Below are 13,603 nucleotides of genomic sequence, written 5' to 3'. Positions count from 1 at the left end.
ATCCTGATTCATATTTTTCTGGATTAACTCATGCACCCCTGAAGACACATTTTAACTCCTCAAATTCAAAGATTGGAATAGTTCATTACAAAATTTCAGGGGTGAATGAGTTAAAATGAGATTAAGCCTGTGCAATTCTGTTAACTCATTCATCCCTGAAGACATATTTGAACTCTTCCAATTCAAAGGTTGGAATATTTCATTATGAAATTTCAGGGGTGAATGAGTTAAACGACCACCAAGAAGCCATTCTTCATGAGTGGGGAATGGACAGTAGTTCTATGGCCCTACAGTACTCAAACCTATCACATGCAATCTTTTCAAAAAGTCGGAGGATCATTTGGTATTAGATTTCTTGGTTCTTTACACACCAATTATGATACAACAAAAAGAACACAAGCCTGTATTATGTTATCGCATAGATTAAAAGTTGGTAGTGTAATATTACCCTGGTAAGATACTATAATATCACCTTGGTAAGATACTATGGTTCGACTCCTAGCAGAGGCATTGAAGAATAACGACCCCTGTTACATTGGCGACCATGTAGGGACCTTGGAAACGTTGACAAAATACTAGTGATACTTGCATTGAAATGGTTCGGAACAAGTTCTTTCCTGGAGGGGGAGTGTGTCACCCTGGTACTAGCTACTTCCTACCGACTTGGCAAGGTAGAATTTCTCTCTAGCTCATACGGTGAGCATAAGGCTAGTAAACCAGAGGTCCCAGGTACGACTACTAGCGGAGGAATTGAGAAAATAATTACCTCTGTTATAGTATCTGTAGAAAACTGTTTTTTATTTGCAGAATCAACAAGAAAAGCGACACTTGATGACTTTGAAATAGTCGCTGAAAACATTGGTACCAATACACGTCAACTCTCCAGGGGTCTCAACATTAAACTTCCCATCATGGATCAGATTGAAATCGACTTTAGATCGGAGGGAACCTACGAAGTATGTTTCCAGATGTTAAAGAGATGGGTGACAATAGCACATAGGGGGGCTACGGTTGCTAAACTAGCGCAGGAACTCAGCAAAATCGGAAGAAACGACATTGCAAACCAGTTGCAGTGATATCTGTGATAGCTGTTGAAGTATTCAATACATTGTTTATATATAGATATTCAATATATAGCAGATATGCAAATGCATGTTTTTACGTCATTCATCCCTGAAGACACATTTGAACTCTTCCAATTCAAAAGTTAGAATAGTCCATTATGAGATTTCAGGGGTGAATGAAATAAAAGAGTTGTAATTACTTAATTAATTATTATCAATATTATGCTCAAATTTAAGCTGTAGTTATACATCAAGAAAGTGTACCTTTAAATTACTAGATGGTATTCATTTTCTGTACCAAACGAGTTTCATACATTTCAACCTTTCATGTATCTTTAATATGAATGTTAATTAGGAAATTTTCAATGAATTCATGAAGACAAAAAAAGATACCCAAGAAAGCATTTATTGATAAAACCCATGTAAATCTGAAGGACAAGATAATGTTGGTAATATGTTCAAAGGGAGGTAACTCACAACACAAGCCACCTGTCTAGTAATTATGTTTGGTGGGAAATTCTTACCCAGTCAAACTTTCGCCTGCCTGGTCCGATGTTAATTTTGCTCTACACATTTGTTTATTTTGTGTTTACTATGTTGTTTACATAATTCATGTTCACTGTACTGATGAATATGCTCTCTCATTCAGAGGGTGAAAAACTATAGAAAACTTTTATCAGTATACCGTAGCTTATACACCAAAATCTCTTCTTGGCGACTCTCTGAACTGTTGTTGAGAACTCCATAGGAGGATTTCTGCATCTTGTTGCTTTTATGTTTGGCTTGGTTACCTGGTAAACATGTGTTTGATGACCAACATCAGAAGCATATTCATTTATCTTTGCAAAGATAATCTGGATAATATGTTTTCAGCAAATTCGATACTTTCATATTTCTTGATAAAAAATAAATATGTTTTGAACATAGAAAATCTTGAACAATACATTTAAGTGTATATAATTATCCACTTGATATTGGTTTTACCCCAGGGTATTGTTTAGCATTACACAGAATTGTAGTACATAACATTTAGACGGTTGACAGAAAATCTACTATAAATCAATTAAAATCTCTTAAGTTCAAAAACAGAGATGTACAACTAATATGGATTCAGTAATTTATTGACTGAAATACTGTCCAGTACCTGGCAACTGCCCCATGTAGGCCTTGAACCCACAACCCAGTGGTGGAGGGCTAGTGATTGTAGATGGTCAGACACCTTAACCACTCGGTCACTGCAACCCTTTAAATCAAATATATCTAAATCATAAAATAGATTCACTCACAACAGGTGAAGGAGCAATAAGTTGTTCTTGTAGTTTATTAGAAGTGTCGACCGGTTTCACCCCTTCAGTGGGCTTCTTCAGCATCTATTTGGTGATGTTCTCACTTTTACTCAATCCCCTTCGTACTTTCGGGTATCCAGACGAGGAGCAAAGGACCAAATTATTCCACCATTAAGAAAACCACGGCATTGGCTCTACCCTAGCCTTGTTTTAAATATATATACATGTACAACATGTTGTATATTATGTCTGCTGATAAGCACATGCATGAATGTTCCTTAGTGAAAGTTTATACGATATCTACGTATGTTTATCAAGCTTTGGTGACGTTATTCATCTTACTTTAATTCATTTGTTGAACCTTGACTCAATAACTCACAAAAGATTTGTGCAGCTTTTTTTCACCCTGTATAATGTTCTGAACATATTAAAAGCTTCTCAGCATCTTATTAATTTAATATGCTACATGAACATTAGCTTCTTCTTTTTTAACTTTGTAACCTTTTTTTGTGCCATATATATTGTTTTCATTTATTTGTGTTATGTGTGATTGTTGAATACATTTTGGTATGCATGAAATAAATTTCCTTGAGGAAATTGTCGAGAGAAAATGGTGATTTTATTAATTAGGTATTTTTATATTCAGAAGTTATTTTTTCACAACAAAGCTATTTATTCATTGAAGTGTCTATCAGTCAATTGGAGTAACATGACCAGAGTACTCTCAAAATGATTTCCATGTTTTTCGCAAAATACAGTACAGTATTGCCAAGAGGTCAGCTAGTGCAGTGAATAATGCACTGACCTTTCATCAAGGTTGCTTGGGTTTTATTCCTCGATCAGGCGTGAGATATATGGGGTCACCTGCCTGACCATGTTGGTCCAGTTTCCTCCCACACCAAGACCCCCTGCCCACTAACATCCGGGCCAAGAAGGGTGATTATCATAAGTTGAAAAATGTTGTAAAATAGAGTTTATATATTTAATATCCCCAAGTCTGATTTTGTCCTCTCAAAGACAGTAAACTTGTAATCAAATGATATATATTCTCTGTACATGTAATGTTTGTAAATATCAAATACTGTATACGGCAATATTTTCACTCAGTCAACCTTTCGCCCTAATCGCCCATGACATAAATGTTCACCCCGCATTAATTCTGGCTTTTACACGTTAGTACGTACTATATATGTGTATCATGTTGTTACTCATCTTTGCTTTAACCCTCTCAACCTTAGGTAACTTTAGTAGACTCTACCATGTGTCTATTTGGATGAGTCCATTAGGGTCTACAGTGGTGAAAGGATTGATGATAAATTCAAAAAGAGGGTGAAAAATGTGAAAATTAAACTGCAATGAAAATGTCCCGGTATACTGTACTTACATATGTATTTGAAGTTTGTTTAAATAGACATGGATACATATGTATCTGGAATACCCCAATTATCTCAAATCATTTTGTTGCTCCGTATTTTAAATCAGATATCTATTATACCCCAGTAATGTTGACAGCTTTGCTATACATGAAATGATTTCAGTGTTATAAGGATTTAACCACATTGAAGAATCAAAATGATTTAAATATATACCTGAAACTTACCTGTGTCAGGATACAATGTATGAAGTCAATGCTGGACTTCAAGTACAAAATGTTCTTGATGTGTGAATAAACTAACTCTTTTAAATAATTTGCTTTTGTTTATGTGTCATCCGGTGGTTAACTCAGTCACCCCTACATATATAAATTGGACTTGCCCAGTCTTTGATTTGGTAAGGTTCAAACATGACTTTAGGGGTGAATGGGTTAAACAGTACTAGTATATTACCAAAAACACAGCCCACAAAGAGGTTTATGCAGGAAAGTGCAAGCAGTTCTGGTTTATACTGCATAGCTACAAATAAAATAAATCATGGTTATGTCATATAATTGAGTTAAAAAAAACAGGCAACACATTTAAGTGCAAAAAGTTAATGAAAATTTATTCATCTGAGATTTTTTGTTAAAAACAAAAACAATTCTGCACAAAACGTAACATTATACAATCAAATCATGCTTAGCAACTTCAATTTATCTCGGGATAGAATTTGTAAATGCTGCACCAAACGTTTACTATCTAATGCATTATAAAACCTATCACTTTGACATGTAGTGTTGTCTTGGGGATGTTAGATTATACCTAATATCCAAAATGAATGAAACAAATTTGGGTAAAGGTTGTTCTAGAATAGCAAAGGTAGGGTCAACACTTATGGAGATTTAACATTAGCGTTGACCCCTGTTTGGACTTTCCAAATAAATACGAAAAAAATGGGTATAGGAAGCTTGAATCGGGAACTGTTAGTTTCAGAATTCATTTTTTTGACAAATGTGACGTCGTTGACTAGCACCTGTGTCGGTGTTAAATGTGTGGGTATACAATTGCTCCTAAAAGTTTTTAAATGACACAATTATTATTAAATTCTGTTATCGTCGTGTGAAACAGATTTCAAATTTTGATACCAAATATTATGCTTTTCCAAGAACAAATAAAATTGTGTTGGTAATGATTTTTCCATAAGAACAGTTTTTTTTATGAAATATTTAAAAAGAAAATACCATGAAACATTTATTACTTATGAGAGAATTCTCATTTTGGACACGTTAATTTGCATAGTTCTAAAATGAATCTACTTTCATTCTTGCTAAAATGTTTACTACAAGCAATATCTTTCAACAGGAGGAATTTAAAAAGAAAATCGCAATCGGTATAGATAATATATGTCTATTGTCATAATAAACATTGATGATGAATCTCCATGATTCTGTGAAATTGATGTAAAAAGAAATTACCCATATTTAGTTGTATAATCTACCATTTACTCATTATACACACTAGAAAAAGAAAAAAATTGTAACGTCATCCTCTGAAATCGTATTCAATTTTGAAATCAGAACATACATGTGCTTGTTTAAACAGTACGTATGTAGACTTAAAAATGTTCGCCTTTTAAAGTTAGACAATTAGACATTTATACAACCGTTACAATTTAATATTCCGAACACCGTTACAACTAAATATTCTGGAAGACATTTCATTTGAAAACACAAATACGAACATTTTTTTTAAGTTAGACAATTATATATTTATACAACCGTTACAATTTAACATCCCGGAACATCGTTATAACTTAATATCCCGAAAGACTTTTTATTCACAAACACCAAAATAAATACGTTGGCGATGTTATGTGTAATGCTAATAACTGGAAATTCACTGCTATCCCTCGTTAAGTAGATTTTGTGTTGACTTTGTAAATTCTGAAACCGCTCCAATGGGTTGTCCGAATTTAACCTTCTGTCCCTCTTTCAGACGGAATTTAAAGTTTTTAGGTGCCTCAAACACCAGTACAATAGTGGACCCAAAGTTGAATTCTCCAAACATGGATCCTTTTTTTATCCCCAAGCCGTTGTTGTCTTGGTCACAGAGATTCTTGTCCCGATATTTTTCCCCTTTGTGTTGATATATGTTGGTCTGCAGCTCCTTTGAAGAAGAAAACATATGTGTATTGCAAACGTAATATTTACAGCCGAGAAGTTGGTCACAGGTGAGCCAATTCTTGGGTCCCTGTACAGTAGAGAAAACGGCAACACCTGAAACCTCGATTAAATCAATGATAAAATCGAGACATCTAGAATTCCCCTAGCCCGAGTTTCCTCTGGCCCCGACCGACACCAGACTGAGTAAACCAGATATCTATTTGTCAAAATGTCCAAGTCTGGTGTCGGGGCCAGCTGAAACACGGTCTAGAAGAACCAATACACAATTGAAAACATAACTTAATTCATTCACAGAAACTTGTCCGAGGCAGATCTTGAGACATCAGCGCAGCGGACAGACAGCATGATAGTTAATCTATACAAACAGATCCCTTTTTTGAAACAGAGGCACCAACAGTGCAGACCAAAACACAAGTTGAATGTGCCAAGGAAACACCATGGTAGATGGGTAGCTAAACAAATCGCGAGAACACTTGAAATCAGTACTTACATGGGTTAATCAAGGCTTCAATGAGGAGGTCCAGAGAAACTGTCAGACTTTGATTTTGAAAGATACACAGTTACTTCGCCAGAACACTTGAAATCAGTACTTACAGGGGTAAATTAAAGCTTGAAAGAGGAGATCAAGATAAACTGTCGGATATCGGTTTAGATATATACAGTCACCCTAATGAGGGTATGCAAGGGGATATCACGGCTTTCTTGAAGAAAATGAAAGTTTGGACAACACAAAATGTAGACGGTATTATCAGGGATGTTACTATTCTAGTCTAGTGGTGAAAACTGCCTATAGAAAGCAAACCTATCAGACTGCAACACCTCCATTACCGTTACCAAGTCATCTATGTAGTTTGGTTTGGTTTGTATGTGTTTTACGTCTTTTTAACAGCTGTAATGGTCATTTAAGGACGTACCAGGTTTTGATTGTGGAGGAAAGCCGGAGTTCCCCGGGGAGAAAAACCACCGACCGACGGCCAGTACCTGGCGATTGCCCAACGTAGGTCTCGAACCCACGACCCAGTTGTGGTGGGCTAGTGGTAGCAGAATGTTAGACGCCTTAACCGCTTGGCCAATTGTGCTAAAACGCCATGGAGCAATGTAGCGAATGCTCGTGAGGAAAGCAGTGAAAAACGCCAACGAGACGCTGACATATTGTGCACAGTTAGAGAACGGTTACCGGATTAATCAGCAGGTTTTGCAAACAGAATAAAAGATGCTTAATTCATATCACCGTTCCCATTTTACGAAACATCAACAGCAAAAAGGAGGCGGCATAAAATGAGCTTGCAACGACGCAAGTGTCACAGTTTTGTGTAAAACAAGAAACCAATGATATAGAAGCAAACTAAACGCGTATGTTTGAATGTAGTAAGGAAACAAAGGTGACGAAAACTAACAGCAGAATTGGAATGAAAATTGCTGTCAATGGAAATGACGTAGAGAAGGCATAATATGCAGTCCAGGAGGTATTGGTGAGGACATAGAAATGGGAATGGGGAAAAGGAAGTGGAGTCAACAATATAGAGAAAAGTCTAGGGGAAATGTCAATATCTTAAATGCCTGTGATGTATCTTCGAGGTACAAAAAATGTACTAACAGCTTTTTGAAGTGAGGTGTAAAATCAACAAGATGATATAATGGCAAAAATAACAATGAGGAGATGAATATAATTCTTAATCGGGTCTTACTTTTGCCACAAGCGATCCTGATAGTGTTATACCCTGTCACAGTAAATTCATAATTCATTCACAGAAACTTGTCCGAGGCAGATCTTGAGACATCAGCGCAGCGGACAGACAGCATGATAGTTAATCTATACAAACAGATCCCTTTTTTGAAACAGAGGCACCAACAGTGCAGACCAAAACACAAGTTGAATGTGCCAAGGAAACACCATGGTAGATGGGTAGCTAAACAAATCGCGAGAACACTTGAAATCAGTACTTACATGGGTTAATCAAGGCTTCAATGAGGAGGTCCAGAGAAACTGTCAGACTTTGATTTTGAAAGATACACAGTTACTTCGCCAGAACACTTGAAATCAGTACTTACAGGGGTAAATTAAAGCTTGAAAGAGGAGATCAAGATAAACTGTCGGATATCGGTTTAGATATATACAGTCACCCTAATGAGGGTATGCAAGGGGATATCACGGCTTTCTTGAAGAAAATGAAAGTTTGGACAACACAAAATGTAGACGGTATTATCAGGGATGTTACTATTCTAGTCTAGTGGTGAAAACTGCCTATAGAAAGCAAACCTATCAGACTGCAACACCTCCATTACCGTTACCAAGTCATCTATGTAGTTTGGTTTGGTTTGTATGTGTTTTACGTCTTTTTAACAGCTGTAATGGTCATTTAAGGACGTACCAGGTTTTGATTGTGGAGGAAAGCCGGAGTTCCCCGGGGAGAAAAACCACCGACCGACGGCCAGTACCTGGCGATTGCCCAACGTAGGTCTCGAACCCACGACCCAGTTGTGGTGGGCTAGTGGTAGCAGAATGTTAGACGCCTTAACCGCTTGGCCAATTGTGCTAAAACGCCATGGAGCAATGTAGCGAATGCTCGTGAGGAAAGCAGTGAAAAACGCCAACGAGACGCTGACATATTGTGCACAGTTAGAGAACGGTTACCGGATTAATCAGCAGGTTTTGCAAACAGAATAAAAGATGCTTAATTCATATCACCGTTCCCATTTTACGAAACATCAACAGCAAAAAGGAGGCGGCATAAAATGAGCTTGCAACGACGCAAGTGTCACAGTTTTGTGTAAAACAAGAAACCAATGATATAGAAGCAAACTAAACGCGTATGTTTGAATGTAGTAAGGAAACAAAGGTGACGAAAACTAACAGCAGAATTGGAATGAAAATTGCTGTCAATGGAAATGACGTAGAGAAGGCATAATATGCAGTCCAGGAGGTATTGGTGAGGACATAGAAATGGGAATGGGGAAAAGGAAGTGGAGTCAACAATATAGAGAAAAGTCTAGGGGAAATGTCAATATCTTAAATGCCTGTGATGTATCTTCGAGGTACAAAAAATGTACTAACAGCTTTTTGAAGTGAGGTGTAAAATCAACAAGATGATATAATGGCAAAAATAACAATGAGGAGATGAATATAATTCTTAATCGGGTCTTACTTTTGCCACAAGCGATCCTGATAGTGTTATACCCTGTCACAGTAAATTCATAATTCATTCACAGAAACTTGTCCGAGGCAGATCTTGAGACATCAGCGCAGCGGACAGACAGCATGATAGTTAATCTATACAAACAGATCCCTTTTTTGAAACAGAGGCACCAACAGTGCAGACCAAAACACAAGTTGAATGTGCCAAGGAAACACCATGGTAGATGGGTAGCTAAACAAATCGCGAGAACACTTGAAATCAGTACTTACATGGGTTAATCAAGGCTTCAATGAGGAGGTCCAGAGAAACTGTCAGACTTTGATTTTGAAAGATACACAGTTACTTCGCCAGAACACTTGAAATCAGTACTTACAGGGGTAAATTAAAGCTTGAAAGAGGAGATCAAGATAAACTGTCGGATATCGGTTTAGATATATACAGTCACCCTAATGAGGGTATGCAAGGGGATATCACGGCTTTCTTGAAGAAAATGAATGTTTGGACAACATAAAATGTAGACGGTATTATCAGGGATGTTACTATTCTAGTCTAGTGGTGAAAACTGCCTATAGAAAGCAAACCTATCAGACTGCAACACCTCCATTACCGTTACCAAGTAATCTATGTAGTTTGGTTTGGTTTGTATGTGTTTTACGTCTTTTTAACAGCTATAATGGTCATTTAAGGACGTGTCAGGTTTTGATGGTGGAGGAAAGCCGGAGTTCCCCGGGGAGAAAAACCACCGACCGACGGCCAGTACCTGGCGATTGCCCCATGTAGGTCTCGAACCCACGACCCAGTTATGGAGGGCTTGTGGTAGCAGAATGTTAGACGCCTTAACCGCTTGGCCAATTGTGCTAAAACGCCATGGAGCAATGTAGCGAATGCTCGTGAGGGAAGCAGTGAAAAACGCCAACGAGGCGCTGACATATTGTGCACAGTTAGAAAACGGTGACCGGATTAATCAGCAGGTTTTGCAAACAGAATAAAAGATGCTTAATTCATATCACCGTTCCCATTTTACGAAACATCAACAGCAGAAAGGAGGCGGCATAAAATGAGCTTGCAACGACGCAAGTGTCCCAGTTTTGTGTAAAACAAGAGGCCAATGATATAGGAGCAAACTAGAAACAAAGGTGACGAAAACTAACAGTAGAATTGGAATGAAAATTGCTGTCAATGGAAATGACGTAGAGAAGGCATAATATGCAGTCCAGGAGGTATTGGTGAGGACATAGAAATGGGAATGGGGAAAAGGAAGTGGAGTCAACAATATAGAGAAAAGTCTAGGGGAAATGTCAATATCTTAAATGCCTGTGATGTATCTTCGAGGTACAAAAAATGTACTAACAGCTTTTTGAAGTGAGGTGTAAAATCAACAAGATGATATAATGGCAAAAATAACAATGAGGAGATGAATATAATTCTTGATCGGGTCTTACTTTTGCCACAAGCGATCCCGATAGTGTTATACCCTGTCACAGTAAATCCCAACGCCTTGTCATAGCCTGAGATTGTCTTACCCCGGCACGGTAACCGATAATGTCCTACTTTGTCACAATAAATCTCGACTGGTCCTAACCACGTTACTATATTTCTTGACAGGACCTTACCTCGTCACAGTAGGTCTTGATGGAGCCCACGTTGGTTGCCCCCACGGCCGTGTAACTGAAGAAACCGTAGTCCCACTTCCCCGTGTATACCGCCCTCTCGTTGTAGTTGTACAAACCAGCTACCCTTCGGACCACGTGTGGACTGACACTCAACAGGTCGCCTGTCACAAAGTCAATAGTCGCCAATATTTAAATGTATACGTATTCCTGTGAGCATTTATAGGACTAGAAATAACATCAGTAAGGAATCAGAATTAAGAGATGCTGAGTTCATGCAGATCTTCATTTCTATTTTATTACCAGGACTGTAAATACTGTGAAGTCACAATTTTTCGTGGTTTTTATTTTTAACTTCGTTGATTTCGTGGGTAATCTTCCTCCATAAATTCATAGATCCATGAAGTAATAACAAGTTTAACATAAATCAATTCTGCGTATGAGTGGGTACCAGTGGCGGATCCAGAGGGTATTTTGGGCTTCAAGACCCATGTTCCACGAATTCATGTACCCAAAAAATGGTATTTTTCCAGGAAACCACGAAAATTGGGTCTTACGGAAATATATGATTTCACAATATCGTGCAAAATAATGTTTCAGGGCATTTTCGAATTTGAGACATTGCATATCAAATATACGTATCCAACGGAGACGTATCTGAAACATCCGTCCATTTTATCGCGTTCATGCGGAATTTCCTTCCTTAATTCATACTAGATTAGGTTACAATCCGTTCAGCTAGTCTTGTTAATTAGTTTTGATACACCGAAAAAAGCTCTATTTAAATTTGATGTTTACATTCTCACAATGCTTTTCCACTGTTTATCTTATGTGTTTTTTCAATGGCTTTCATATGTTTGTAAGTGATAGGGCTGTAACGATACATTAACATGACGAAACGATATGTATCACGATACTGTGGTCTGACACCATACGATACGTATCGCGATACAAATAGTAACAGTAGTAGCAAAGAGAAAAGATATGTTGCAACGTTTTAATGGCCAGATTACAACTGGAAATAGACTTGGTCCAAAATGGTCATTACTTTGAAGTTTCACACAATTCACGTCTTTCGACATGCGTACCGAGCATGAGCTATCGCTCGCCATATTGGAATGGATATAAGTAGACTAAATTCAGAAACGACAACATCCGGAAAATACTGTTGGCTATTGCGACCTCCTAAATATATTGTGTACCGTAACGTATTCAAAATATCGCGATATATCGTTGCATCCCCAATAAGTGACGGACAAAGGAATAGGGGGGAGTGGTGGGTCTACAATGGGGTGGGTCTACAGTACGTACCCGGGAAATGTCTCCGGTGCTCGACCGTCCAGTTTGCAGCTGAGTGGAATCTGTGGTAATCCCCTGGCGCCAAGTATATCACACAGTGATACAGATAGTTGTCACTTTTTATCTTTAAATGTTTAGAGTATTTTTCATCGGATAACACGTATTCATATTCGTCGGATAAAACGCGTTCGTCTCCCTCTTTCCGTGGCAAGGGTCCGAGGAAGTCTTGAAGAGAATATATCACCCCTTTCACTTGTTCCAGCTTCCCGTTTTCCACCTCGCCAAAATGTAGTACTCTACCATCACATGGACAAGTCTGTGCCAATATAGATGATATATCGTAAACAGTTTTGTAATTAAAAGTCAGCACTCGAGTTTTGAATGACATGTAACGTAAACAAACGGATAAACAGTGAAATAAATATTCAATATGTATTCAGTATTATAGACTTCAAGCCCAAAGTGCATGCTTTTACAACACTACCCCCCCCCCCCCCCCCCCCCCCCTGCATAATCAGGCCTGATTTTTGCCTTGCCTTATGTTCAGGGGACATTGAAGAAACCAAGCGTATCCCACTGTACACGTTTCATAAGAGGCGCCTAATGTGGAGCTCTCTACTGAATCGGGAATTTTCTTCTATGTCTTTTTACTAAGAATATACGGAAGAGACCAAAAGTTATCAGCTGTCCCCATTGCAACACTTGGGATATTTTTGTTTCCTATCTTTCCTGTCATCTTTCTTTTCTATCTACTTTCTATTTCGGGTGGAGTCTCCCTAGGCACCCGTCCTCATATGATCCTGGCTGTTGCGAGGACGTTAAACACCCCAAAAATACAATACTATTGAGTGTGCATCAATGTCACTATACATGTATACATAGATAAGTATTTACATAAATTGGTATGTCACATAACGTGTTGAGACTGTGTATGATACAATGGTCAGTGTTACAGGTAAAGTATATTTCAATACACATGTATTAAGCTTTTTGTTACCAGTGAAACATATTACAATGGCGCGTTCAAATAACACATCGTCAAATGATATTACAATCGAATTGTGTCTGATACTTTACATAAATATCAGTTGCGAGTTTAATGTTTTTAATACATAGGTATTGAGTTTTAAATTACCATGTCACATATTTTATTGACATTTTAACATAATACACCGTCAGATAATACTGTATTGGTATATGTGTACGATACATTGTAAATACCGAACAGAAGTATGCCGTATTTCAAAGAACAAGTAATACGTTTTTAGGGACTATCACATGTTTACAAAATACATCGTGATATAACAATGTTCTATTATAATACGCATTCTCAGAAAGAACAAAAAAATAATCCAGATCCCCGTTAAAATCTTCGATTTCATGGCACTACTAGTTCTGTGGACGCTTATCTAAGAAGTACTTCGACCGAATACATGCTACAGATAACACTTGCTGCTACAGACGACACTCTTCGTGTGTTTGAGGTTGAACATCCTCGCTACATCTTGGGTCATATAGAGATCGGTGCGTAAGAAAAGGTAGGGATTCCCGGAAGTAAGAAAAAAATTCGTTTTGCAGTGGAGACAGATCAGTGTTGGTTTCTTCAGGGTATCCTTAAGCAGAAGTTACAGAAGGAAACACCCATGATTCTGCAGCCCCCCGCCCCCCC

At 37.8% G+C, this 13,603-nt stretch overlaps 2 protein-coding genes across 4 annotated transcripts in view; one reads left to right on the top strand and one right to left on the bottom strand.

Moving 5' to 3' along the window:
• Positions 1-4,038, top strand: part of LOC110452596 — a 40,885-nt gene extending 36,847 nt beyond the window's left edge. For all 3 annotated transcript variants that reach the window (XM_021501227.1, XM_021501228.1, XM_021501226.1), the window contains exon 16: positions 808-4,038. In XM_021501227.1, coding sequence (XP_021356902.1) covers positions 808-1,076 — 269 coding nt within the window. In that variant the 3' untranslated portion in view covers positions 1,077-4,038. The remainder of the gene's footprint in view (positions 1-807) is intronic.
• A 72-nt stretch (positions 4,039-4,110) lies between these two features.
• The window catches only part of LOC110452597 (phosphatidylserine decarboxylase proenzyme, mitochondrial-like), a 12,946-nt gene continuing 3,453 nt past the window's right edge, over positions 4,111-13,603 (bottom strand). The window contains exons 4-6 of the mRNA XM_021501229.1: positions 11,947-12,250; positions 10,639-10,799; positions 4,111-5,871 (exon numbers count right to left, since the gene is read on the bottom strand). Of these exons, the coding sequence (XP_021356904.1) occupies positions 5,608-5,871; positions 10,639-10,799; positions 11,947-12,250 (729 nt within the window). The 3' untranslated portion in view covers positions 4,111-5,607. The remainder of the gene's footprint in view (positions 5,872-10,638; positions 10,800-11,946; positions 12,251-13,603) is intronic.

The sequence above is a fragment of the Mizuhopecten yessoensis genome, unplaced genomic scaffold, assembly GCF_002113885.1.
Source record: "Mizuhopecten yessoensis strain PY_sf001 unplaced genomic scaffold, ASM211388v2 scaffold6759, whole genome shotgun sequence".
Classification (NCBI taxonomy): domain Eukaryota; kingdom Metazoa; phylum Mollusca; class Bivalvia; order Pectinida; family Pectinidae; genus Mizuhopecten; species Mizuhopecten yessoensis.
The sequence above is the reverse complement of the archived record's forward strand: the minus strand, read 5'-3'. Positions and strand labels throughout refer to the sequence as shown.